The following is a 27,173-nucleotide window of genomic DNA, read 5'->3' as shown; positions in this document are numbered from 1 at the left end:
CCATCTCCCTATCCCCATGGGGAACAGGCTCCCCTCACCTGCTCCATCTCCTTCCTGTTCATGCCGAACTTGTAGTGGCCAAGCAGGAATGGCCAGACGTCCTTGCGGAGCTCATGCTCCACGCCGCCATAGTAAACTTGCCGCAGCAGCTCCAGCTCCTTGTAGTTCTGCGGGACCCAGGGAGGAAAGACTATGCAGCTCGGCAGTCTCTGCAGCCCAGCTCGGCGACCCCATGCCCTGAGAGCTGGGGCTGGGGACAGTGATTCATTTGGTCACTCTGCTGAAACCCAGGCACACCCGGCTTTGGGACCGTCACATCCTCCCTGCCCCCAGACTAGAGCTGGATGCAGATCTGTTTCAACCCTGCTTCCTTCCAGGGCAGAAAAGGAGCCCAGAGAGATGAGGAGATTTCCTCAAGGTTGTGGAGTAATGCAGGAGCAGAACGGACTTCCTGTCCAGTCCCCTTCCTGTGGAAACCCACAGGCCTAGTTGTGAGACTCTACCTTGACCCAGGCACTCCAAGGCCATCAGTCCTGGCCTCTCACCTCTGACCCTGGACCACCTTTTACCTGAACGCCCATGTGGTCTGTGAAGGCCACTCACAGAGCAGGCTGGTCTGCTCTCCCTGCTGGCCCCCAGCCCCTCGAGCCAGCCTCGGTCCCTGGCACCCCAGAGTGTGCACCTTTTCGTCCTTTTGATACTTGCTCCACACATCCTTGGTGAGGCCCCCCGAGGCCCCCGGTGGCCGGGCGGGTGGGATGATGTTGTGATGCACCAGCGCTGACAGGTGGGTCCGCACCGTGGACAGGTGGCGGCAGTATGCCAGCCCTGTGGGGGGGGAGGGGGGAGGGGGGGAGCCGGGAGGCCGTGACCCTCTGTCCCGGTGCCTCCCCCTGCCCCTGCTCCCACCCCCTGCGGCCCCACCTCACCCCACACTCACAGCCATAGAAGGCCCGGGACACGATCTGCCTCTTCATGCTCTCACACAGCAGCCTGAGGGGCAACCTGTGGAATCAACCTGACTCAGGGCTGTTCCTCTGGAGGGAAGAGTGAGAAGGAAGGACCTTCTGGCTCAGAGGGCAGGTGGTGCAGGGAGCAGGATCTACAACCCAGAAGCATGTCAAGGGCTCCCTCGCCCTGCCAGCTACCTTGGGTAGAGCTGCTGGGGGCCCAGCCTGGCCCCCAACCACCCAGGGGATCTTGGGCAACTAACTTCATGTTAGTGGATCTTGGTTTCCTCATGTGAAAATGGAGAGGGCCATCTGAGGGTCAACAGGTGCAACAGGTAGAAAAATGAAGTTACTGGTGAAAAAGCCATCAGCAAGCATCAAGTGTGGGCACATGACCCTCACACAAGTGCCATTCACACACTGTTCCTGGCACGTGGCAGATGCCCAGATACCTGCTGAGTGTCCTCAGACGGCAGCCTGACGGCAGGATCCAGGTCCACCTTGGAAAGGGGAGCTCCAGGTACTGAGCACTTGCTCTGTGCCAGGCACAGCTCTGGGCACTCACGTGGGTATATACCTCATTCAGTCCTCACAAGTACCTTAGGGAGAAGGGGTTATTATCCCCATCTTACAGATGAGGAAACTGAGGCTCAGAAATGGAGAAGCTCAGAGAGACTCAGCAACTTGACAAAGTCACATGGGGAGCAGAAATGAAATTCGAACCCAGGTGTGTCCAACTAGAGATCACCCTTCAGGCAAGTGACACAGCCCCAAAGGACAGACTGACACATACACACGGATGGACACACCCACTCACCGGTCGGGGACACAGCTGCAGTGGCTGGGGGGTACGTATGGGGAGCTGCTGGTGGAGTAGGAGAGGCAGGAGGAGCCCTGGCTGCACAGGGGCTCCAGGTGCCAGGCTGGCAGGCTGGGTCCAAAGCCCTGCATCTCGATCATGTCGCCAGCATCTGAGGGCAGGAAGGGGGCCATGGTCAGGGCCCGGCAGGTCTCCTCCCCCAAGTACCCTGCAGCATGCCCACCTCTGTGCCCAGAGCTGCAGCATGAAGTCACCCTTTGGTGGAAAACCACAGGGGTGGTGCCTGCCTGGCCCAGGGTCCAGAGCCCAGAGTTGGAAGTGGAGGAGAGAGAGGGCGCCTGATACTTCCCAGCCTCCACCTAGTCTTTCTGAATGCGGTAAGATACTTTCACTGAGTCATGGATGATTGTGTCTATTCTCTCCATCTTGCTATAAGCAATGGAACAGACACTTGTTTTTCTAGAGGGAGGAGAAAAAAAGAAGGAACAAGAAAAGCCTGAGCTCTCTGAAATGCTGCCAGCTGGCTTGGCCTTCCAGGATTCAGCCTGGTCCTCTTGGGCAAACTCTGGGATGTGCAGAAAGGTGCCTGGAACATTGCAAACTTTGAACCTTCCCATGCCAGGAGCGTCCACTGATCAAAGCCCCTGAAGGACCCCTGAGCCACCAGTCCTGGTCCACAGACCTCATCCCCCTGAGGGTTCTAGACCTGGCAGCCAGTGGCTAAGGAGGAGCAGTGCTCCCTGCCCAGGCCAGGTGCCCCCAAGTTCGCAGCAGCGGGTGAGTTCTCCATCCTTGCCTAGCCTGACTGCACTGCATGGTGGCCTCCTGCAAACACACAGGTGAACTGGCAGGAAGGGCAAAGTTTCCAGGGCTGCCAGGCCACTGTGGGGATGAGGGTGGCAGCTGGGCACGCAGTTCCACCATCCAGAAGAATGTGCCCGGTGCAGCCTCAGAAGACAGCTCCTTGGACAATTTTACACCACAGCAGACCAAGCCTCCTCAGCCGGCCCAGCTAGTCTGAATCAGAACTCAAGACCCTTGAGAGCTTCGAAGGCCCACGTGGGGCAGGCACTGCTCGTGGGGGACTCTGGCAGATCCAGTGAGCCACAAAGATGAAGCAAAGTGAGGGCAGAAAGTGAAAGGGCCAGGAGATGACGCCAGGAAGGAGGGAGAGAAAGAGAAGAATGAAGAAGACAAGAAAAGAGAGAGAGAGAGCTGTGTGTGTGATAGACTTCTTTCAAGCAGTAGTTCTTTTCTGCGAATTATGGCCTGGGCCCTGGCCTGCTATGAGTCTGGAGCAGACCTAGGCCTGGGTTTTGTGGGAGCCAGACTCCAGCTCTGGGTGTGCCTTGGTGGGGAGGGCTGAGCTGACCCCCTCCAGTCCCCTCAGGGGCTGCCCTGTCTTGGCCCCAGGGCTCTCTTCCCAGACCCACGGCTGGGATTTTTATAAATATCTGGCCCTTCAGCTCCACCAGGAGGCAAATTAAGGAACGCATTTGGTGTGGAGGGGCTGCGGCTCTGGGAGTGAGGGGTTGCAAGCCATGCCTGATACTCTGGGAAGAAGAAGGAGGGGGCAAATGCAGGTGGGATGGGGCAGGAGCCCAGCTCAGGCCCCTGCAGCAGGCAGGAGAGAGGCCAGTGGTGGGAGGAGCCGGGGGCGGGGGGCGGGCGGTGTGTGTGGCAGGAGCAGGCCCAGCCAGGTAGGCAGCAGGCAGCAGGCGGGCAGGCAGGGGGTTGCCAGGTGCAGAGGGTGGGCACACAGGGAAACGAGTTCATGCCCAGAAAGCAGGGCCCAACCAAGGCAAGTCTCCTGGGTCAATGCTCTTCACCTTAATTCTCCAGGAAGGAGCTGAACCAGCCAGCATTGAACACTGCATCTCTGAATTAACCCAGTGCAGACAGCTGGAGCTCTGGCGTGACTGGGCGAGGGGCAGCAGGCTGGACGGGGGTCTGCTGGGCCAGCTTTGACTCTGACTCTCTCCTCTGAGCGTGAGGAAAGTTTGAAGCAAAACAATTAGGGTGATTGAACCCCACAGCCCCTAAGACTCCGAGTGAAAGGTGCCTGGCCTGGAGCAGAATTAGAGTGAACAGCATCTCTGCTCTGTGGGGAGGCAGCGGGAAAAGGAGGGGAGGGGGGAAGGAGAGTCTGGACACCCGCCACTTGATTCACATGCACAAGTCAAGCATGTTGCAGGCCTGGAAAGCAACGGCTAGCAGGACGGACTCAACAGTGTTGTCATTATGGACTGGAGTGGAGATGGGGGCTCCCATACCATCTCCCCAGCCACCTGCTGATTCTGCTTCCACACCTCCTCCCCTTTCTCAAGTGTTGGGGTCCCAGGGCCTACACACTGGGACCGTCTGACCCCTGAGTTCCCCAAGAGGATGCCCAAGCAAGCCCCGAGGCCTCTGGACCCTGTAAGATTCTCTGACCCTGGAGGCCTCAGCTGTAAGAGCAGCCAGGGATGGCTTCCTGTCTCCAGGTCCACTAATTAGGGGCTCTACTGGGACTCCTGCCCCCTACAGCCTCCAGCCTGACTATAATTTGTGGGGTGAGAAGGGGCTCCCTGGCTCTCCTGACTTAGCTTCCCCACATGGCTCCAAGTCAGCTAACCTGGAAATAAGCATCAGCCTCAAGCCCAGGTTTGCAAGGAACCAGGTGGCAGGCAAAAAACATGACAAGTGAGGAGGCTCCCCCGAGTTCCCACCAGCTGGCCTGCAGGTCCCACTGGAAGGGCTGGGAGGGAGGGCAGGCAGGACAGGAATGTGATGGGTAAGGGGGCGCTGGCAGTTGTGTTGAGGGTGTGCTAGGTGTGTTCTAGGCTGTGGACTTGGTTGCCCATTACAGGCTTGGTGGCTGAGCTAAGGAACTGGGTTCTTTGGTAGAATTTTGTGGAAGCATAAGGAGAGTGTCACATATTCCTAGACGCCCCCTGTAGGGGCAGGGAAAGGGGAGAAGGAATTAATCTGTGGCCAGGGCGGAGGGGAGAGATAAGTTAGGAGTTTGGGATTAACATATATATATTACTATATATAAAATAAACAACAAGGACCTACTGTATAGCACAGGGGACTATATGCAGTATCTTGTAATAACCTATAATGGAAAAGAATCTGAAAAAGAATATATATATATTTTTATATCTATATCTATATAAATATATATATATAAAACTGAGTCACTTTGCTGTGTACCTGAAACTAACACAACATCGTAAATTAGGGAACTCCCTGGTGGTGCAGTGGTTGGGATCCTCCCTCTCACTGCCAAGGGCCTGGGTTCAATCCCTGGTTGGGGAACTAAAATCCCACAAGCCAAGTGGCCTCAAAAAAAAAAAATTGTAAATTAACTATACTTCAATTTTAAAAATGGTTTAAAAAATTAAAAATAAAAATTAATTAGTTAGAAGAATGGTAGGGAATTATTCAAATGGATTCAGGGAGGCATAAACAAATTGGAAGATATTACTGTAATAATCTGCCTCACAAATTCAATGTTCCAATATTTAAAAGAAGCTGAAATTAGGGGTGTTGTGTGTGTGTGTGTGTGTGTGTGTGTGTGTGTGTGTGTGTGTATTTAATAGAAATCTATTGACGTCCGAGCGTTGGCTATAATGTCTGCAGTTGGATGTGGCTATGGATAGCAGTCATGCCCCCTGCACCAAGGTGCTTTGGTAGGGCAATTGGATCAAAGGGTTCCATGTTTGCATTAAGGTCTGATGAAATAGAGATGGGCTGACACTTCATTCTGGACAATGGTGTCTTAACTTTCTTCTCCTACTTGTTGTATAAACGCTACCCTCATCTCCTAAAAGGTTGGGGATTATATATTTAATTGGTCATTCTTGGAGTATAGAAAAGAGAGATGAAGCTTTTCCCACTAGCTCCTATATGGACAATAAATATTTTTAATGAAAAAAAAGAAATTAACCTGTGGCACGGGAATGGTGGGGATGGGGAGCTTCCCCTAAACTCCAAGACAGGTGGCCTCAGCCCTTCAGAAGCAATCTTCCCTGAGCACCTGGGCCTGGCCCTCACTGGTCCCCTGACCAGTCCCTCTCTACAAGTCTAGCTCTGCGCTAAGATGAGTGGTGGACAGAGGAGCTGTGGGCACTTTCCTGTCATTTCCAGCGAGGGGGCCTTGGTAATCCTGGAGTCAGGTCCATGAGGGCAGGAACACACCTGTCTTATACCCTTGGCACAGATATTTCTAGATTTCATGCTAAAGTGTCAGCTGGGTAAACTGAGCCCTGGGTCTCTTTCCATGGTGACCCTGACCCCTCACCTGACCACAGGTGACTCCTGTCCCCATGAGCTGTCCAGCCCCTACCCCTGCTGAAGAGGGGCCTGGTACTTCTGTCCTGTTTCCGTTAAGTCAGGAGTCAGAGGCACAGGGCCCGTCTTCCCAGCCAGCAGGAGAGAAAGAAAGAGACATTGTCCTGGGTTTGCCAGCGTGACCCCTCCAGAGTGGGAACAGGGCTCTCAGAGAGCCATTCATTTCCAACAGGGAACCAGATAATCAGACCTTCCCACCAGTCAGTCTCTTCCCTCTCGGGTGCAAAGCCCTCTCCTCACGTTCAATGGGGAGCCCAGAGTCAACTGCATTTTGTACTGTCCCCTCCTGCCAGCACCTCCTTCCACCCTCCCTCATCTGCATCCTGGGTGCAAGTCCCATAATGCCAACACTGCCATTTGAGCCCCTGCGGTGGGTGGCAGGTGGGCCCAGGGGGGTGGGGCGGGAGGATGGGGTGGCTCAGGGAGAGGGGGAGGGATAAAAACCTTTCATCGGGTTGGGAGCTGTGAGGTTCCGCGAGCAGATCATTGAGAGCATCGCGTGTAGTTTATCCTCCTCTTCCTCATCATCGTCCACCGAGGCCGCGCGGCTGGCCGCTAGGTGGTGGTAGTTAATAGTGACTGCTCAAAAAGAATAGCAGAGATGCAGAGGCATGAGGACCCTAGTCCCGGGGCAGGAGGGTCCGCACTCCCTCCTTAGGGAGAGCAGAATGGAGTCTGGGTCACCTTGAGCCTGCAGGGCATGGAAGAGGGGAAGGGGGGACCTGAGAGTCTTTTGATGAGTTACTGGGGAAAGTATGGAAGAAGGTGAGGACACGGCGGCAGCTACAGAGCTCCACTCTTGGAGGATGCCCTCTCTAGGAAGAACAGAAGAGAGAGAACTGATGGGGGCGCCAGGGTAGTGAAAGACAGGGACTCCCCAGCCCTGGCTGAGGCTGGGCATGACTGTTGGCAGATGGATCCCAATCATTCTTCGGCTCGTGTCATGGTCAAGCTGAACCACATCTGAGGGTTACCCCAAATCCCCCGCTTCAGACTATAAACCCAACCTTCTAAGGGCTTCCCAGAGCTGCTCTCCAGGAGCCTGAGTCACCCTGCTGGGCTTCAGCTCCTTGAAGTGACCGGAACTGGGAAGTACCAAGGCTTGAAGAGGGCAAGTGAAAGCTGCAAAATCTGAGCCAAGCAAGAGCCTGAGATTAAATGCCAGGTCTGCAAACACGTTTTGGCCAAAGCTGAGTCTCCTTCTCTTCATCAGGCACACCTGGGAGGGAAGGGGGCCCTAGGTCTCCTGCCCTCCAAGCCTGTTAACAGAGAACTCGCGCTGTGGCTGTGTGTTTGCAGTCTGGGCAATCTGTCCACTAATACGGAGACAACTTGTCGACAACTTATTGGCACGAGTTAGTACATTTTGGGAGAAGGTGGTCTGGCTGGCAACAAATGCTCTGGGCTGGCATATTCCCTGACCTTATCCCCGAGATCAGCCATTCTGGCCTGGAGAAACCTATGGGCAGCAGCCATGCTCTGACCAGAAAGGGAGCTCGTGTGTTGGTAGATGCTTATGGACAAGCCCCCTGGGGCCCAGAGGGGTTATGTCCAGGTGGGGCAGGACCCACGAGGGCCAAGCCACCTTTCAACTCCTGGCGCCACAGATTCCCCCTGCAGCTCCAAATCTCACCCCAGACGCCCCCCTACTCCTGCTAATGCTCCCCTCATCAGTAGCTGGTTGGGGGAGGGTTCTGGCTCTAGCAGAGTCAGTGAACAATTTACACCATCTATAAAGACGCGTTGACCCTGCACCCTGGCTGCCTTGTTGGGGGGTCAGGTGGCAGGCTGAAAAGAAACCAAGAGTTCTCCACCTTCTATGTGTAGTCTCACCACACTTTTTCCCTGGGGCAGGGCATGAAAGGATGACCAAGAGAATATTGTACAGCGACACCTGGATCGGCTGAGCCAAGAGCCTGGGGTCACGAGCTGGGGAGAAGACAGCTAGGTAGACAAGAGGCCACTTCTCCGAGGGATGATTTGCCGGGGGGGAAGGTCCGGTGAGAAGCTGAGTAAAGACCTGCCTGGGTTAACCAGGCCTGGGCAGTGGACCCTGCCTGCGGCCCCCTGGGTGACACTACTCCCCCACCTCTCTCTTCCTCCACGAATGACGTTTGGGACACTTACTGTGCTCGTGCCTGTGGCCAGGGTAAATGATCCGGAACACGTAGTCGGTGGCCCGCCCCGAGCCCACGTCCTCCACGTCCACGGACCGCATGCTGCTGCGCTTCCGTAGCCTGGGGAACACCTTCCCCTGCGGGGAGAGGGGCGGGTGGTCAGCCTGCCCAGGGCGGGGTCCAATCCACGGCCCCCCCGCCCCCCACCCAGCTAGGCTGCTCCTAAGAGCTCTGTGTGGGGAAAGGACGGGAGGCCAGCAGGTGGGCGGAGAACCCACCCCACACATCTAGGCTCACCTAGAGCCTCCCAAGCCCCGAGGTACCTTCCCCTGCTGGGTCCAGAGTGGGGGCTCCAGCTGTCCTCGAGGCAGAAGCCCGTTCTCCAGGCAGGACAGGAAGGACAGCAGGTGGCCCCCCTGCGGGAAGTGCAGTGGTGGCCTCTGGATGCCATCCTGGCTCACCAGTACGAGCGTGCCGCCGTTCTCTGGGGGGTGAATGTGGGCCAGTGAGGCTGGGTAGGAGGACAGTGGGGTGGGAGCGTGGGGACGGAAGGAGGGGGACAGGAGGTCCGTGCACGGCGCAGGCTCTCTCCCCTCACCCCTGTGCCCAGGACAGGGGAGGCTCACTTTGCTGGTGGCAGTGGATGCAGACAATCTGACTGAAGGGCACAACAAGGGCGTAGTCCCAGTAAACGCTGGAAAGGAACCAGTTTGGTGTCGCTGTGTCCCAAGACCTGCCATCCCGCCTTCTTCATCTCCCGGCCCCGACACCCGTGAGACTACCCTGAATAGTAGTATTCAGGGTACTACTATTAGTACCCTGACCGTAGCCGAGAATGTGACCTCGGCCAGCCACCTTGTCCCTCTGGGCCCCACGCTGTCCTCATGGCACAGAGCCTGGCAGTCTCAGCTGCCTAGAGCTTGGCTCAGGCAAACCTCTCCGTGCCCAGGCCCGGCTCAGTCCTAGAGAGCTCGGGAATCTGTCCAGGCAGCCTCTCCCTGCAATTCTTGGCATCGGATAAGGAGTGAGGCCTGCCCCCTGGAGCAGGCTGGGTCTCTCCATCCCCCGCCCGGGAGCAAGCCCCGACTCCCTTTCCTGGCTCCTTGGAGGAAGTCCCAAAGCCCCCACCTCTTTTCCAGCTCGGAATCCCCCAGAGTCCCATTCATGAGCTGGTTGGGGGTCCACTTCAGAGTGAGACTCTCTGCAGACTGGTGCAGGGAGAGGTAGCCAGGGACAGCCTCCATGTCCTCCTTCTACAGGGAGCAGACACACCAGAAGACAGAGAAGATGAGGGCCCAAGAGGCTCCCGGGGATGGCCTACGGAAAAGGAGCTCCAGGTGCGTGCAGGGAGGCCAGGCCAGGCCAATCACAGGATCCTGGACTGGGGGCCGGGAGGAAGTAGGGGGCATCACGTGCCACACGCAGATGCGGGTGCCTCCTTTCCCTGGCTGGCCTGGGGCCGCTGGCTCTGTCCTGTCAGCCTCCTGGATGCCAGGCGTGTCCGGGCCAGCCATACCCAAGCTGGGCGTTCACCCTGCCTGCTGGCTGACATTCCTACTCCCGGACGGCCTGGTTCTCAGCTGGCCAGAGCAGATGCCATTCCTGGCTCCTGCCAGCTCAAGGCTGGGCATGAGGCTACGAAACAGTGAAGTAGGGGGTGGGGCCCTTCTCCCCCTTCTCTCTAGTCAAGCCCCTGGGAAAAGGGATGAATGTGGCTGGAGGTCTTGGTGCCTTTGGAAGAGGGAGAGGAGGGCCGGGCGTTAGGCTCTCCTACCGGCTGTACCAGCACGTTGTTTTTGCCGTAGAGCAGCCGTGTCCTCGAGTTCTGGTGCAGGGACTCCACATACTCACGGGCGCAGGCGGCTAGCCTGTCCTCCGACGCGCTGCCACTTGAGTGCCGCTTCCGGATCTGCGCACAAAGTCACGGCTCAGCCCCCAGCCCCAGGAAGTCAGCCGTGGGGGTCAGCCCTAGGCCTCCATGCGGACCCTCTCTAGCTGACCCCAAGGGTCCTTCCTGTCCCCAGTTTGCTCTCAGCCACGGACCAGCTCTGTGCTCCTAGCATTTATGTGAGCGCCAGTGTGGGGAAAAGGTTCTCCTGGGGTGGCCACTACCCTGGGCATCTCCAAGGCCCAGCCTACATCTGCCAGGAGCACACAGCCCAGCTGCTCCTCCCCAAAGGCCCAGGGGCGTATCCTGGGTGAGCACAGGGCGGAAGAGTGACACCTACTCCTAGGGCTGGGCGCTTCGCAGGGGAGTCCTGGCGATTTGGGGGACCCCGGATACGGTGCCTCTGGACCAGCTCATCAGCCGAGGGGTCGGTCCAGTAGTGATCAGCTGTCTTGAGCTTGGTGTACTCCAAGGCACAGGGTCCCACTGTGGAGACAGGGACAGCCAGCTCGGGGGTGCCCCCTCAGCACTTGCCCTGGAGCCCCCACTGGCCCAGCGCAGGCCTGTCTGCTACTAGGCTTACCTAGAAGAGAGGCCAAGATGGGGCCAAACACAGGGTCTGCCAGTAACGCCTCCTTCTCGTAATACTTGCTGCCAGGGGAGAGACAGACGGGGTGACCACTGGGGCTCCAGGACTCATTCCAGGGCCGTCAAGCTCACCAAGGAGATACATCCCCACAAGGATCAAATTCATGTCAGTTACCGAGAAGAAATGAGTCCACCAGGACTGAGCTTTGTGGGGTGCCTGGTGTGGTCTCTGCTTTCGGGATGCTACGGGGGGATGGCACATGCCTATAGACCGTGGTGGGCAGTCAAGCACAGGGAGGGGTGGGCTCAGGGAGGGGCAGTCACCTGCAGTTCTCCACCAGGTACTGCACGACCCTGTCCAGCACTTTCTCGATGAGCGCCGTGCGTACCCATATGTGTTTCAAGGCCTGCAGGCTGAGGGCTGGGGCCTTCCCGCTGGCAGAGCCCTGTCTCTGCAGGGTCTCCTGGTTGCCCGCCAAGGGTTTCCTGCAAAGAGGGGGTGGGCTTCAGGAGTGTGAGGGCTTGGGGGTGAGCCTCATCTGACTGGTGGCACTGGGAGCGGAGTTTGGAGCCGCAAGACAAGCACCCAGAGGACTGACTGGGACGGGGGGTTGGAGGTGGTGGGCAGGACCTTGTGCCTGAAAGGGCCACCCCCCCACCCTTAGGCTGGCCCGTCATCCAAGAGGTGAGGCCCTGCAAGAAAGAGCAAATGGAAAGAGCAGAAGGGAGGCATGGGAGGGGCTGGTTCAGGGCTTACCTGCCCTCTACTTGCTGCTGCAGCTCCTGCACCTTGTGGCAAACCTCCCCAGCCACCGGGCACGTCTTCCCCACCTTGGTGAACAGGGCTGCCATCTTGTCACTGCGCAGGAAGCCGGCGGCACGGCGCCTCAGCTGATGCAGGAGGCAAGCCTCCACCGCACCTGGGCCACAAAGGGAAGCAGCAGCTGAGCCTGGGCAAGAGCGGGAGAGGGAGAAGCACTCCCCTCCCCCATACCTATGGAGAGCAGAGAGGCGAGGGCAGGCCCTGGCTCTGCTAAGACTAGGGGGTGAGGTTCGGGCTTAAGACAGGCCACGGAGACACACCCTGACCTCTCTCCAAAATGCTCCTGCGGGCCCCTCCCTGCTCCTGCCCAGGGTGGACCTGCGGGGGCTTTGCTGTGCCACACCGTCCCTGTCCCTCCCTCTCATCTGGTATGTACGTGCCTCCTGTATGCAGCATCGCCCTGAGGCTCTGAGGACAAAGCTGCCAGTGCCACTTGGCATGGGTGACTCCACCCCCTGCCCACGAGGGCAAGCACGGACAGCACCTACAGGACAGGGGATGTAGGGAGCACACAGCCTGGCAGCCCTCCTGTAGAGCAGAGATGATGTGGTTGCTAAGTAACGAGGCTCTGGAGAAGGAGCTGAAATATTGATGAAGCCACTGCAGAGATCGGACCTGACAGCAGCCCTGAATTATTGATGAGCCCTGCAGCCGACAGTGAGGGATTTCTACTTCCCGTGCAGGGAGGGCTTCCCTTCATTCATTCATGTTTTTAGGGGCTAGGCCTACTCTCTCCGTCTGGATTCTGCTCTCAGCAGACAGGCCCCATAGGAAGGAAAGAAGGGCTTGGTGGGGGGGGTGGGGTGGGGAGCTGCCCTGGGCACATACAGATTCTAAAAAAATTAGTGTGTAGGTGTGGGGGAAGGAGGGGCTTGGTCATTACTGAGGACAAGCTGATTGTTTTACAGCCGAGGAAGGAAAGGCCCAGAAAGGGGAAGAGAGCTGATTTGAAGTCACATAGTGGCAGAGCTGGGAGTAGACACAGGGCCCCAAACACTGGCCCAGCCCCTTTCACCTCCTCCAGGTGTGTTGGGGGGGTGGGGGCCCACAGGTGGGAGGAGGTCTCCCCTCACTTCACAGGTACTCTTTTTACAGGGATTGTGCTGGAGGTGGGGAGTCAGAACAGGGTCTGAAGCATGGTGCCACTCGCTACTTCTGGAAAACATGGGTAAGTGACTTAACGCTCTGAGCCTCAGTTTTATCATCTGTGAAATGGGGGAGACTTCTTAGAACTGGTGTGAAATGTTACACGAGATGAAGTACGCAAACCCCTCATGCCGGAGGCCCTTGATGCAAGTCGGTTCCTGACTCCTAACCTCTTTTTGTCGAGATCCTGTTCTATGGCTAACCTGTAAGGGCTGGGTTTTTGCAAGTCCTCTCACTGGCAGAGAGAGGCGAGGACACACTAGAGAGAGGATCACAGGCTGCCCCAGAGGTGGGTGGAGGTGTCATTCTCTTAGGAACAGGGGAACTGAGGCCCCATCAAGCTTACTGTGACTAGTGTTGTTAGAATATGAAACCTGGGGACTTCCCTGGTGGTCCAGTGGTTAAGATTCTGTGCTTCCACTACAGGGGGTATGGGTTCGATCGTTGGTCGGGGAACTAAGATCCCACATGCCACACAGTGCAGCCAAAAAAAAAAAAAAAAGAATGTGAAACCTGGACTTAGGAAATAATCCCTGAAAACAGAGGCTCTCGCCTGTTTTCTGCCTTCATTGTTACTGACAGACAGTCACTGATGTCCTATCAAAGAGTTTTGTTTGGCTCTCTCTTGTACTGAGGTCAAGAAGTTAGAGAGAGTCCCTGGGGCCAATGTGGAAGCTGGCCAGTTCATTGAGAGCATCCCAGGGAAGGGGAGACAAGACAGGACCCCCTCCCTCTCCTGGGAGCTCAGGCCTCGGAGGACTTTATTTCACAAGTTGCAGCCTTTCCTTCATGGCATGTTCATATATCGATGAGCACATGCGTACGCAGACAGATGTATCCACAGGTATCATGTGTGTATGGGACATGTGGGGGAATCTTTGCTTAAGTGTCCACATATTCCCCTCCATGGCTGTCCCCTTGGTCCCTGGAGGTCCTGCGTGGCCCTGGGGTACATAGGTGAGTGACCTTTTTGTCCTAGTCTCTTGGTCCTGGGGCTGCTGCAGCTACAAGTCCACAGCTGGAAGAAGGTGGTGACGATTTCCTGGGGTGGCACTCCCCGATCAGAGTGGGAGAAAAGCAGCACTGAACAAGGCCAGAGCAGCAGCAGGTGGCACCAGTCCTGCAGAGAATCATGTGCCTTGGTGACGTGACTAATTGCCGGGATAATGAGTCATTAGCTTTCCCACCTTCCCCAGGCGACTGCCCGTGTAGCCAGGCTGGGGAGCCTGGGGATGCAGGCAGCAGCTTGGCCTCACCCAGCCTGCCAGGCAGGTGTGAGCACAGGCCTCGGGGTTCTCTGGGGCGGGCGGAGGCATTCCTCAGCAATTACTGCAAGTAGGGAATATTGAGAGAAGCCCAAACAACACACCCAGTGCCCCCACTCACCCCATGGCCCCTAAGTTCCTTCTGTGAAACCCGGGCAAGGTGCCAGGCAATGTCCGCAGAGGGAAAAATCTCTCTCAACTCTCTATGTTCCAAGCAAAGTAAACGACCCTCTGTGCCAGGTATTCCTCAGCTGGTTCCATGGGCTCCTCGGCCAGTAGTTGTTCAAATTATACTAGTCCTTCCCCACTCCCACAGGGCTGTCCTCCACAGGGAAGGAGCACGTTACTGTGTGCAGTGTGTAGGCAAAATAATAATAACACTGATAATATATAATTGAGAATTACTCTCCTAAGAGGGTTTGTTGATAGGCTTCTGGACCTTCAAGACCCCCTAAAACTGCACACAGAATCACTGGTCTGCTTCTGCATGCTTAGGTGAGTGTTTTTATTCTGGATAAAGGATCCTTGGCTTTTAGTTTCTAAAAGGGGTATCTGACCCCAGAAAGTTTTAAAACCCTGCTCTAAGACTTTTGGGTTGAGCGGAACCACAGACACTTCCACTGATCGGCACTTACAGACATGCAAGTACAAAGATCCCCCTGGCCTCTCCCCACATACAGAGAACACCACACTCAGAACTGCAGTTGTAGAGCTATCAGCAATAATGCCCAACTCTCCAGCTGTCTGTGCTCCCCAGGAGGCCCTCTCACAGACCATCAAGCACTCTTCTCCAAGGAGAAGGTCACACAGAGGCCCCTGGAGGAAACGCCCATCACAGCCAAAGCACCAAGTCAGCCGAAATCTTCCCCCTTCTAACTGAGCTGTCTGGGCCCTGGTCCCCCAGCCATGACGTGAAGGTTTCAGGAGCCCCTGTCTCAGGGTTCCCAGCACCACCCGCAGCCACTCTGGTTGCCCCAGAAGAGGGGAGAGACAGCCCTGACGTCATTTGGGTCACTTCACATAAGAAAAACACGTACTAATTGATAAAAATCCACACTCTTTTTGGTCATTGGTTGGGATGGGAAGGTTTGGGTGAATGAATTGAAACAGAGAAACAGCCATGACTCAACAAGCATGATCCTCTCCCTCCCCACCTTGGTCTTCCAGTGGCCTTTGGAGCTATGGTACCGGATGAGCCCAGGGTACCCTTTCTACTGTGTCATCCTATCCAAGTGACAGCAAGGCTCAGGGAACTGCAACTTGGAGTGGGCAGGAATGGAAATAATTTTAACTTTAGCACCTTGCTGTGGACATCCCACCCTGACAAGGTCTGGCACCATCTTCCCAAGGAAAAGCAGTGAACTACAGCCCAGACAAGCCCTGGGACACTCCCTCACCAGTCTCTGACATGCCCCTAAAGTCTATTAAGATACGGGGCTCAACAAATGCTGCATGGATTGGAGACCACAAGTGCTAATGGAATCCTATAGGGCCCCTCCCACAAACTCCTTACCTACTGATTTAACCATTCCAAGGAGTCCAATTTAGAACAGAGGAGACATCGGTAGATAGAGAGGGAAGGGACTTGGGAAGTTACTGAATGTTCTCAGACCTTGCTGGAGGGTGGGCTGATTGGTAAGACCCCCTATGGTGGCAATGTGGCACTATCTATTAACATTGCAAATAACCTCTTACCTAGTAACCCCTCTTGTGAGAATCTAGCTTACAGATAGAATCAAGCTTACTTAGTTATAACAGCAGAAGACTGGAAACTATCCCCTTGTCCATCAATAGAGGACAGATTAAGTAAATACGGCACATTCATACAGCATAATATTATGCCCCTCTGAAAAAGAATGAGAATGATCTCCAGGAACTAATAATGGAAAGGTCTCCAAAAGCAAGATGCAGAGCAGTTTGACTGCATGATACCTTTTGATTACAAAAAGGGTGGGGTAAACAAAGAATAGAATTAAAAAAAAAAAATCAGGACAAAAAACTCTGGAAGGATGCATAAGAAGGAAGAGTGGTAGTATTACTGGTGTGGAAACTGGTAGGTGGAGGGGAAGTGGGTGAATGGGGGCAGGGAAAGGAGTGAGACTTTTCGCTGTGTACCTTTTGTAAAGTTTTGGTATTTGAGCCAGGTTACCGATTCAAAATAATAACAATAATTCCATCATGAAAGGATGCTAGAGATTCTCTCCAACCTGGAGGTGAATTGAAAGTCATGAAACTCAGAAAGGCTGGGTCTGTCCATGGGCACCCACCCCATCACCAGCTCCCTCAGCAAACAGGGTCTGCAGATTAGCTTGGTTCCCCCTCCCGCAGGAGGATCTGGGCTCTGCTTAGGGTAGCCACTGGTGATCTGAGCTGCGTAGGGACTTGAGAAACAATTCAGTGGGCTGGGACAAGCTTAGGTGTCTCAGGAGCCCACGAGAATGGACTAAAGCCATGGCTGCCAGGAAACGCAGCAGTGGTTGAGAAGGGTCCTCAGTCAGCCCAGGGGTCCTCAGAAACAACCCCCGGCTCTCACACGCATATCCACATTTAAACTGTGTTCAGCAGCCAAGGGACCTGGACAAGCCCAGCCTGGTAAGAGGGGGACCCACTGAATGGCTTTCAGAGAACTAGGTCAGTTGGCTGAGGTAGAGGGACACAGCATCCAGAGTTAGCACAGCCTGACATGAAGGCTGGGCCCAAGGCTCTGAGCCAGAAGGGGTTGATAATGGGAGGAACACGTATGTCCAGTGTCCCCTGCTCCCCACCTCTGCCAGCTGCCATCTGTGCAACAGGCGAGTTCAGTTTCCAGGTGAGGAAAGCGCTGGGTGGAGCAGCTAGCCACAAGTGGCTTGCTTTGGTCCTGGAGTTTTGGGGGACATTACTCAGAGCAGAATTTTTAAAAGCCTTGGATGGTGAAACCAAGATTTCCAGGAGAGGAGCAGCCTCCCTGGAGATAAAGGAATGGGTAGGATGGGCGGCCTTTTTTTAAGTAGGAACTTCCTCAACTGCCCATGGAGGGAGTCAACGTTTCACTTGTAGCGGATGAAGTGAGGGGAGCAAAGAGGCGAGACCAGGCATCCTACGTCTCTCCCCCCACCACTTCCCCGGCCAGCTATTTCCACCAGGGATTTATGACGGCTGCCTCCACGCGGAACAAGCATTTCTATGGTAACAAGGGTACATTTTTCCTTCCGCCTGCACTGGTGATGCTGGCGGTTTGCTTCGGCTTTGAGGGGGGTGGCACTCAGCCTTGTTCAAAGCCCTAAAACAAGAAAGCAACTCTCCCACCCAGACTTTCACCGGGAGGAGGAAGCTCAGCCCCGATGTTCTGGAACCAAGCAAGTGAGAGAAATGGAGTTCACACCACACACACCCGTCTTCCTTGCCCTGCTGGGGGTGGAGGGCAGAGTCTGCACGTGCCGTGCGCACACTGGCTTGCCAGGGGACCAGGCCAGCGCCAGCCTCGCCCAGCTCGACAAGGGACCCGCTGTCTCCAAGGGTATCTCTGGACATCATGAGTCCACTGTTTGGTGACCCAAGCTACGCCTCCAACTTCTCCTCAATGCCCCACACCTCCAGACTCCACTCCTGGGTAGGCCTCACAGGGGGACCCATCCCTGGGCAACACAGGCTTTAGAGTCAGACAGATGTGGGTTCAAACCCTGGTTCCTTTCCTTACTAGCTTTTTGACTTTGCGCAGACCACTAAGTCTCTCTGAGCTTCAACTGCAGGGAGGGAAAGGAACAGGTCCCACCTCGATGGGTGCTCAGTGACTGAAGGCAACAGCATGTGCAGAGGTGCACAAGGCTCTTTGTAGCACCCAGAACATGGAAGGCGATGGGTGAGCATTACTGCCTTTCCTTCCTGCGCTGTGCCCGTCCCCTGCCCTCCCTCTGGTAGCTACAGATGCTCTGGCTGTGCTCCCCTCTAAGGCCACCCCTCCCACCTGTGCACTGGATTTCAGCCCCTTTCACCTCTCAAGGACATCACTCCAGCATACGTCCTTTCTCTTTCCTGTATCTTTAATTTTTCCCTATTACTTTCCATTTGTACATAACTATTCTGTAATTTCTCCAATTAAAAAAAAACACACCACCACCTCCCTTGGCCCTACATCCCCATTTAGGTGTTAAACCATTTAGCTGCTTCCCTGCACATAAAATTTCTCAAGAAAGTTGTGTATGTGCCACGCAGCTAGATGTTGTGATAACTGTTGTGACAGGTCATCTGGAGCTGCCTCCCTGAAGAAGGGCTAGGTCTTAATCTCAAGGGAAAGACTCTTGGTGCCCTTCCTCGGGCCTGTCTCCATAGAGGGCCCCCTTGGCAGCCCGAGAAGGCAGGACAGGGAGGGGAGGGAGGACATGTGCTGTGGTCACCAGAGCTCTCCCCACCCCCCTCTAGACAGGCATGGCTGTGGCTCCATCAAGGTCAAGGATTTCCCATGGGCAGTGACTTATGGGGAGAGGGATCACATAGAGCTTTTCTGTTGGGACAGGAGAGCTGCAAACGCTCGTTTTTCTTACAAAACCAGCCTTCATAGCTCGCCTCAGCGGTTATGGTCAGCACTGAGGACTCAGGACTTTGGCCTTCCCTGTAGAAGCTCCCTCCTGGTGGGAGCCCAGTGTCCTGGGTTTCTACTCTTCCTCCTCTTTTTGGATTTCACCATGACTGGCCACCGCATGACTGACCATCCTACTGTCTGGCAGCCAGGTGATGACTCGTCTGGTGTGGGCCAGTGAAGGGCTGGGTTTGCGTCCGTCTCTTTGGTGTTCGCTCTCTAGAACTACACAGGTCCCCCACCCGGGCCCTGTCGTTGGTTTAAAAGACCAAGGATGGGAAGGGAAGGCAGCAGCCTCAGCAACAGCAGGTCCTTCCTGACTCCAACTGGGGGTCCAGGATCAGGGAGGACCCTTCAGCAACATCTGCTCCCCTTCCCTGTTCTCCCCACTGCCCCTGGGCACAGCTTCTAGGCTGTGAAGCCTCCACCACTAACAGATGTCTGTACATGGACTTGGGGACAGAGGCTGGGCCAGCTCGGGGGTGGGACTATCTCTATGTGTTGGATTAAACACAACAGTCTACAAGACAAATTAAATTATGAAAATTCAGTGACTAGCATTTAATGCTGATCTACTCCTATAAAGTATTCTAGGACTTCCCTGGCGGTCCAGTGGTTAAGACTCCACGCTTCCACTGCAGGGGGCATGGGTTCGACCCCTAGTGGGGCAATAAGATCCCGCATGCCACGTGGCACGGCCTTAAAAAAAAAAAAAAAGAATTCTATATTTACGTGACTTCAGACCCCACCCTCCAGTATCCAACATCCAGTTCCAACACCCAGAAGGTGGGGCAGATTTCCATACTTATTTGTCTGTTCTGCAGGCTTACGTGTCCAGAATCCTGTTTAAGGTTTAAGGATGCATTCAATACATAGTTTTTGAAATAAAAATACATCCTATAAAAAAAAGCTGCATATACTTGCTATCTCTATCTCTTCCACCACCCATCCTCTCCTCCTCCTCTTCCTCCTTTTTAAAAAAACCATTTCATTATGGAAAATTCCAATCATCTACAAAAGTAAAGAGGATGATATAATGAACCCCCGAGTACCCATCACACAACATAAGCAATGATCAAGGAAGGACCAATCTTGCTTTAGTTATACCACCTCCAACCACTTTCCCCCTTATCCCTAGATTATTTTGAAGCAAATTTTACATATCATATATTTTTGTCCATAAATATTTTAGTGTGTATCTCTAAAAGATGACTCTTTTAAAAACGTGTACCTAATACCTGTACTGCACCTACAAAATCAATAATAATTTCTTAATATTTTCAAATTCCTTGATTGGGTTCCCAGAGTTCACATTTTTCTGATTGTCCAGATGCTCGAAACTCCCAGAAACATGGATGCCTAAATGGAATCCTGGAGAAGGTTCTAGGAGGCTTTATGGGGAAGGTTAAAAGATCACTTTCAAGAACAAAGTAGAACGTCACTGGTGGTGGTGATGACAACAACATTTATGAGCACCTACTGCATACCTGGCTCCATGCTGTGTGCTTTACCCGCATCACTCTTTTAATCCTCACATCAACCTTATTCCATAGGTTCAGAGTTGCTGAATAAGTGGCCATGGTCACACACTTGGTGACATGGTCAGTCTGTGAACCCAGGTCAGGTTTGCCGGACTCCAGCGTCTCAGCTACAGACCATCACCATGTGCCCTCAGCCATGCCCCAAGACAGGGCGAGGGGAGCCAGTCTCCCAGAGGGCCTTTCTTCCTACTGGATCATTACCACATGGAAAGTGGAAGCCAGATATGCTGAGAATGAGCTGTTCGTTCAGTGTGGGCGGGGAGAAGAGAGAAGGAATCCCTTTCACTGAAGAGAGACAGAGTAAAAACTGCCTGGTGCCTGAATCTCAGGACGTGCTGAAATACCTCCGGCTCCAGTATCCCAGTTGGGATGCACCCTCCTGTCACACCTGCTTCTCTCCCAGCTCATTAGCATCTCCTTGCCATTCCCCGGAGGAGCTTGCTGCGGCTGAACTTCCCGGCTCATGAAAGCTGCTTAGCAACAGGGAGCGGGTTAATAAAGCCCTGGTGGTGTTCCCAGCTCCACAGACTCCACCCCCGTCTCCCATTACAGCTCATCCTCAGCCTGAAGCAACCCTCAGGTGGACCGATCAGCGCGGGGAGGGCAGGGAACCTAAGGACTGAGGGCCAGGGCTGGTCTGGGTCCCGCCCCCGGTGCCTGTGGCCGGAAAAAGGAGATGTTTACAAGTCTAAGAACCTGCTCTGCCAGGCCGGGAACCTCTCTGTGGGCCTCCTAAAGCCCTTCTACCCACCAGTGGTTAAAATCCAACCTCAGCGCCCAACTGGAATGGAGCAAACAGAGACACTGTGGAGGCAGATGCTGCCCTCTGAGCCAGAGGGGCGGGGAGGCACAGTGCTCCGCGGTTAAGGCCTAAACTACCCCAGACCCCTCGATGGGAAGAGTAACTGGGCACTCTATGAGCAGTCATATTGCTATTACAAATGCAGAGTTCAAAGGTGAAACTCAGGACAATCTGCTGTTTAACCCTGACCTTGAGTTGCCCACAAGCAAAAGTTAAGAGCACCTTGCCCTCTGGGGGTTGGGGTGGCAGGAGATATCAGCCTACGCCCGGGGAGCGGGGGGTTCAGGAAGCCACAGAAAAACAGGAAGCATTAATTTCATTCAGCAGCACAAAGTTTCAGAGGCCATATTATGGAGCAAAACGCAAACGTGACATGACTTTTTAAGATGAAGACGAGATATCCAAGAAGCTTCTCCCAACAGTGGGGTTTGGGCCTATTCTCCAGTGCGCGGGTACAGTCACACAGCTCCTGGGGGCTGGCAGGGGGTGCCTCAGAGCAGCAATGCAGCCTTGCTCTGTGGTAGGAGAACAGCACACATAGAACCCCTCCCTGCCAGCTGGGTTTGCCAGCAAGGCCTCCTCACAAGGTTCCTACCTGCTGGGGCCTGTCTGGCTTCTAGACAGACAGGTTTAGGAACAAGCACAGCAAACACAACAAACGCATGTTTCTCGTCAATCCTGGGAGTCTCACTCCTCCCCTTGAGGAACAGCAACTTTCCTGGGTTTGCCCAGGGCCAGGTCTTGACCGAGAGATTCTTCAGTTCCATTTCTAAGGCTCTCCAGGAAGGTTCTGTTTCCGGTTCAAAAATGTCTGTATTCTAAGGAAGCTCAGGGAAGCTCATCTTGCTCAGGCCCTGACCTCTTCAGTCACCCCCTAGCCATCCTCTGCGATGAACAGAGGGGCCAAGGCAGGGCAGAGGGGCCCAGGACCCCAGCCCTCCACAAAGCTCTAGTGAAAGGGGTCACTCACTGCACAGTTAATCCAGTCTCCACGGCCTTCACTCTGCTCCCTTTCTCTCAGCACTTTCTCTGCACTCCCACTTCCCCAAGAACGAAGCTGAATTCTGGATGTGGCTGGGACAACTGCAAGACCCAGGGTAAGACTGGACCCACTTCAGACTAAAAATGCACTTCTGAACATTTTTCCAGGGGGTGAAGGAGCCTGGCATTTCAGAATCTCCAAAAAGCCAGAAGAGTGGAGTTTTCCATCAGTACATGTCTATTCTCTCTGCCTCCCCCTAGGAATCCCTGATCATGAGTCCACTCTGTGATGCAGGCAGGAAAAAAGGTTGATAATCACTGCTTTTTTTTTTTTTTTTTTGGCCACACTGGGTGGCATGCGGGATCGTACCAGATATCAAACCTGTGCCCCGTGCAGTGGAAGTGCAGAGCCCTAACCACTGGACTGCCAGGGAAGCCTCGATAATCACTGCTTTAAACCAACCTTATTTGGAGCCCAAACTGAGATCCCCCTCACCACTGAACACCATTTTCAACAAAGTATAAAGATTCCTTTTCCCGTGGGTCTCAGATGCCCCGGCTTGACTTAGCTTTACACTATTGGGAGCCCCTCCTGCTAGCATTCCCTTCCGTGACTGTGCACTAAGCCCAAGGCAGAGGCAGCAAACTGGCAGAGGCTTGCAGATGCCTTTTGTTTAGCCCACACAATTTTTTTTTTTTTAATGGGAATTAGTTATCAGCATTTAAAACTTGGGACATTTCATGTAAAAACCCAGACTTCTGGCTTCTCTTAAAATAAAACAAAGGCCATAGCAAGCCAGGGCCAGCATTCCTTCAGAAGCTGAGTGGCGGCTGCCCCCTTCAAACATGGCAAGTGCTACCCAGTTTACCCTAGTCCCCACCACTGCCTGCTGTCCCACACCCGGACTTCTCTCATTCGACCCTGTGGGCATTTAAGTTTGCACTTTGACCTAAGGCACCTCCTGAAATCCAGCAGAACAGGGCTCCTCTTGCTTTGGGGCTGATCTTAGAACCCTGGAGACCTGGGTCTATTTCATAGTCCCTTGTTCTAGTCCGTGACTGAAATTGGCTGAAAGTAGAAGAATCTTTCCTTTTGAAGGTGATATCCCTGCCTGCTGGAAAGAGCCATGCGCTTCAAGGCAAGAGGCAAAAATGAAAGCCCTGCTGCTTCCTGGGGGCCCCTGGACTCATCAGAGGAGAGCTGACGGTTTCTTCTCACCCTAATGGACCTGATGGTGGGACGCCAACAGCTTTTTCCCCTGCCTCTCTTCCCCCATTTACCTACGGCCGCCCACATGTGGCACCCGTGCACAAGCTGTTTGTGCTATTTTATTCTGTTTTCTGTGTTTGCTGTGTGTGCTCTGGACAAAGCCTAGCACCATGCCACGACTAATTGGGCCACCAGTAGAGCCCTTCTGGTGACAATGACAGACAGTGGCTGACGTCAGGGGAACATAGCACAGGTGGAAGGGATTAGGGTTCTAATACTTGTCAAAGTCACCTATTGCAAGACTAGCATGCTTTTTCCCCAGCAGGGCTTCTGCGAGAAAAGGTAGGATCAGATTGCTCCTGCAAACCTGAGAACCGTTATATCATCTCAAAGAACCAGGGAAACTTACCCGAAAGGGAGATAGTAGGACCTCAAATCCTGCAAACCTAGTTTCAGGCTTAACATCCAAAAGAGGAGGAAACACAGACATTCTTCTCATCTCTTACAATGCTAGGAACCTTCACATGTATCATCTCAATACCCACAGAAACTCCTTGAGTTGGGAATCACCACCCTGTTTTTAGAGGAGCAAACTGTGGGTGACAGAAGTTAAGAAACTTGTCCAAAACAACTTGAGAAGTAAGCAGAGCACCAGGATTTGTCTGAACCCTCAGTCTGTCACTCGGGCTCTGTTCACAGGCTACCTCTCCCCACTCGCCCTCCCACATTTCTCTGCTTTATTTGTTTTTTCGTAGCTGTTGCCACACCTGTTATTGCAGGATATATTCATGTGTACATTTGTTTTCTGTCTCTCTGCCCACAGAATATAATCCTCCGGGGCAGAGACGCTGTCCATCTTGCCACTGCTGTTTCCCTACCTGGAGAACAGTATCTGGAATCTGGGGGACCTTCAGTGTTTGCTGCTGGACTGATGGGAGGGGCAGCTCTATCGGCCTCACCATGCTACTGTCAAAAGTGTCCCTTCCCGTATCTCCTCCTTTCATTCCTTCACCTCAGAAATGCACAACCTCCCTTCAATGAACACCAATCTCAGAGGCCAAGGAAAACAACATAAAGGTGGCAAATGGGGGACTTCTCTGGTGGTCCAGAGGTAAAGAATCCGCCTTCCAAAGCCGGGGACGTGGGTTCGATCCCTGGTCAGGGAACTAAGATCCCGAATGCCGCGGAGCAACTAAGCCCGCGCGCCACAACTACTGAGCTCACGCGCCTCAACTAGAGCCTGAGTGCCACCAACTACAGAGCCCACGCGCCCTGGAGCCTGCGCACCACACCTAGAGAAGAGAAAACCCGCACGCCACAACTAGAGAGAAGCCCGCGCGCTGCAACGAAAGATCCTGCATGCCGCAACTAAGACCTGGCACAGCCAAAAATAAATTAAAAAAAAAAAAGATGGCAAACGGAAGGTCAAATTCCTGGAAATCCAAGAAGTTTCAGTTGTGTGTAGGGACAGGCTTGCTCCTACAAAAGCAAAAGTGTTCACGCTGAGGCAGAAGCGTTGGTTTATTACAGACTTTCTCCTTTCTAAGGTGGGAAGGCTTGGCTATCCCTCCTTTACACTCATGTTGTTCTGCATGCAGTCGAGTGCTTGGATAGTTGGGATGTTGGAGCAACGCAGGTGCGATTAATTAGAAAATAGATGTGGCACAGAAAGCATCCAAAAGCACAGACCCTTCCCCAAAGTTAATGTAAAGATAAACCAGAGCAGTGGTTCCCAAACCCAACTACCTAGGACAATGGCCCTTAAAGTGTGGTCTCTGGACCAGCAGTATCAGCGTCATCTGTGAACTTGTTAGAAATGCAAATTCGTGGGACCGCCCCAGGCAGACTAGAATCAGAAACTCCAGGGTTGGGACCCAGGAATCTGGGTTTTAACAAGTCCTACAGGTGACTCTGATGCATGCTAAAATTTGAGCGCTACTGTCCTTGGGAACTAGACATATATAGTCAATTCTTGGGCCCTGGAGATCCTGATTCAGTAGGTCTGGGATGGGACCCAAGGAGATTCCATAAGCTTCTGAGTTGATTCTGACTTGCAGCCAGATTTGAGAACTACTAAACCTGAGGACTCATCTTTCCCTGGCCCCAAGATAGTGTCCTCAGTTTTTAAACCCTCTCCCAGTAGCCCCCAGTCACTCACTCACCACATAGAGTAAGGATGTGGCTGCTGTCTTCATGCACAAACTTCCTGGTGACAGCCTCCTCCATGATTTGCTTCACCTGTGAATAAATGGGCAGCATCGTTATTGACTGATTGATTAATCGATTGACCAAACGCCTGTGAGCAAGTAAATGGCTTGGCTCTGCCCCCCTGGTCTGGGTTCAGACACCTGCAGAGTAGATGATAGGAAAGGGAGGGGTGGGGAAGCAAAGTTTCTTCAGTACAGATAGCACCAACATCTTGGAAAGGCAACCAGGAAAAAAGATGCTATAAACCCACCAATCAATCAGTGCAGATATTCCAACCCAGGAGGAAGTGCCCTGCTATAGAGAACAGGGGTGGGATGCTATTTGCTCACCTGTACTTAGCTGCAGAAGGGCCTGTGGGCACGCACTGTCCTTTAGGGACAAACTGTTTCAGTACAGGCTCCAGATAAACAACCTGACCCTCCTTTTCTCCCTTCTCTGAGGGTAGGGGTAGGTCCATCTAGGCCTCAGGGACACTCCCCACATGCTCACAAGCCCAGTCTTCTTTCTGTCTAGGTAAAACCCTATGTTTGGGTTCCTACCTGGATGTAAAAGCTTCTGAATGCCTTGTAAGGTAAGCGGTCACAGCCTTCTTTAGAAAGCACTTAAAAAAAAAAAAAACTTCAAAATTGATGTACAAACAGAAAAGGGTATATATCATAATTACACAGCTTGAAGAATTTTCACAAATTGAACGCATCTATGAAACCAGCATCAGACCAAGAAACAAAACGTGACCAGCACCCTAAAGTACCCCCAGACTCTGCCATGTTTCCTTCTAGTCACTACTTCCCTCAAAGGTACCCACTATCCTGACTTCTAACATCATAGAGCACTTTTGTGGGGTTTTGTACTTTCCATGGATGGAATGGCTCACTGTGTAGTTTTTGTGACTGGGTTTCTTTTGCTCCTTGGTGTGACTGTGAGATTTGTTCATGTTGTATATGGATGTGCGTTGTTCATTCTCCATTGTGTGAACAACTCACAGTTGACTGGCATTCGGGTAGCTTCCAATTTGGGGCTATTATGGGTAGTGCTGCTGCGAACATTCTAGACATGTCTTTGTGTGAACACGGGTGCTCATTTCTTTGGATTTATATTTTTAGGCAAGGAATTTCTGATGAGTATATTCTATATTATTAGATTTTGCCAAGTTGCTCTCCAAAGTGGTTGTACCAATTTACACTCCCAGCAGGAGTATATGAGGTTCTAGTTGCTCCCAACACTTAAACCAAGCACTTTTGATGCCTTGGGGGAACCTGCCAGGAGACAAATACTAATACTGAAGATTAGAGGGATGGATTACCTCAATCCCAACATTAAATCTTACAGATATAGTAAGCTCTGGGAGAGCTAGTCTTCGCCATTCTTTGGACAGTGTCCTGTGTCCAGTGTCCTGATGCTGCTCTAGCTCCCCAGGCCCTCACTTTCGTTTGGAGGGTGGTAGAGCTTCTAAAGTCTGGGGAGGAGGGAGGAAGGACCCGGAGTCTCCTCCCTGCTGCAAAGTGCTCATGGTTAGCGGTTAGGTAAAGGGGGATCAGATCGATCCTGCACTCTATTTTTTTTTTAACATCTTTATTGGAGTATAATTGCTTTACAGTGGTGTTAGTTTCTGCTTTATACCAAAGTGAATCAGCTATACATATACATATATCCCCACATGTCCTCCCTCTTGCGTCTCCCTCCCACCCCTCTAGGTGGTCATAAAGCACCGAGCTGATCTCCCTATGCTATGCAGCTGCTTCCCACTAGCTATCTATTTTACATTTGGTAGTGTATATATGTCCATGCCACTCTCTCACTTCGTCCCAGCTTGCCCTTCCCCCTCCCCGTGTCCTCAAGTCCATTCTCTACGTGTGCATCTTTATTCCTGTCCTGCCCCTAGGTTCTTCAGAACTATTTTTTTTTTTTTTTTTAGATTCCATATATATGTGTTAGCATACG

At 53.3% G+C, this 27,173-nt stretch overlaps 1 protein-coding gene and 1 long non-coding RNA gene across 12 annotated transcripts in view; one reads left to right on the top strand and one right to left on the bottom strand.

The window, feature by feature from the left end:
• SGSM2 (small G protein signaling modulator 2) overlaps positions 1 to 27,173 on the bottom strand; it is a 46,618-nt gene that overhangs the window by 15,916 nt on the left and 3,529 nt on the right. For 8 of the 11 annotated variants that reach the window (XR_014238149.1, XR_014238150.1, XR_014238151.1 and 5 more), the window contains 15 exons: positions 25,187 to 25,262; positions 11,456 to 11,618; positions 11,023 to 11,184; positions 10,694 to 10,761; positions 10,451 to 10,596; positions 9,997 to 10,131; positions 9,351 to 9,475; positions 8,849 to 8,916; positions 8,546 to 8,706; positions 8,233 to 8,359; positions 6,550 to 6,684; positions 1,768 to 1,921; positions 941 to 1,005; positions 683 to 828; positions 39 to 167 (listed from right to left, as the gene is read on the bottom strand). Coding sequence is in view for 6 of the 11 variants with exons in the window: in XM_082370548.1 (XP_082226674.1) it covers positions 39 to 167; positions 683 to 828; positions 941 to 1,005; positions 1,768 to 1,921; positions 6,550 to 6,684; positions 8,233 to 8,359; positions 8,546 to 8,706; positions 8,849 to 8,916; positions 9,351 to 9,475; positions 9,997 to 10,131; positions 10,451 to 10,596; positions 10,694 to 10,761; positions 11,023 to 11,184; positions 11,456 to 11,618; positions 25,187 to 25,262 (1,860 nt within the window). In the remaining 5 variants the exon portion in view is untranslated. Of the gene's footprint in view, positions 1 to 38; positions 168 to 682; positions 829 to 940; positions 1,006 to 1,767; positions 1,922 to 6,549; positions 6,685 to 8,232; positions 8,360 to 8,545; positions 8,707 to 8,848; positions 8,917 to 9,350; positions 9,476 to 9,996; positions 10,132 to 10,450; positions 10,597 to 10,693; positions 10,762 to 11,022; positions 11,185 to 11,455; positions 11,619 to 19,977; positions 20,332 to 20,375; positions 23,851 to 25,186; positions 25,263 to 27,173 lie in introns of those variants that run through there. The other 3 variants (XM_082370549.1, XM_082370552.1, XM_082370553.1) reach the window with 3 other exon arrangements.
• LOC309617910 lies at positions 11,632 to 23,962 on the top strand. Its single transcript, XR_014238186.1, has 4 exons — positions 11,632 to 12,178; positions 12,617 to 12,689; positions 21,855 to 21,930; positions 23,848 to 23,962. It is a non-coding gene; the product is annotated as an uncharacterized lncRNA (long non-coding RNA).

Source organism: Balaenoptera borealis, assembly GCF_965194805.1.
Source record: "Balaenoptera borealis genome assembly, chromosome: 20".
Classification (NCBI taxonomy): Eukaryota; Metazoa; Chordata; class Mammalia; order Artiodactyla; family Balaenopteridae; genus Balaenoptera; species Balaenoptera borealis.
This window is presented reverse-complemented; position numbering and strand designations above follow the sequence as displayed.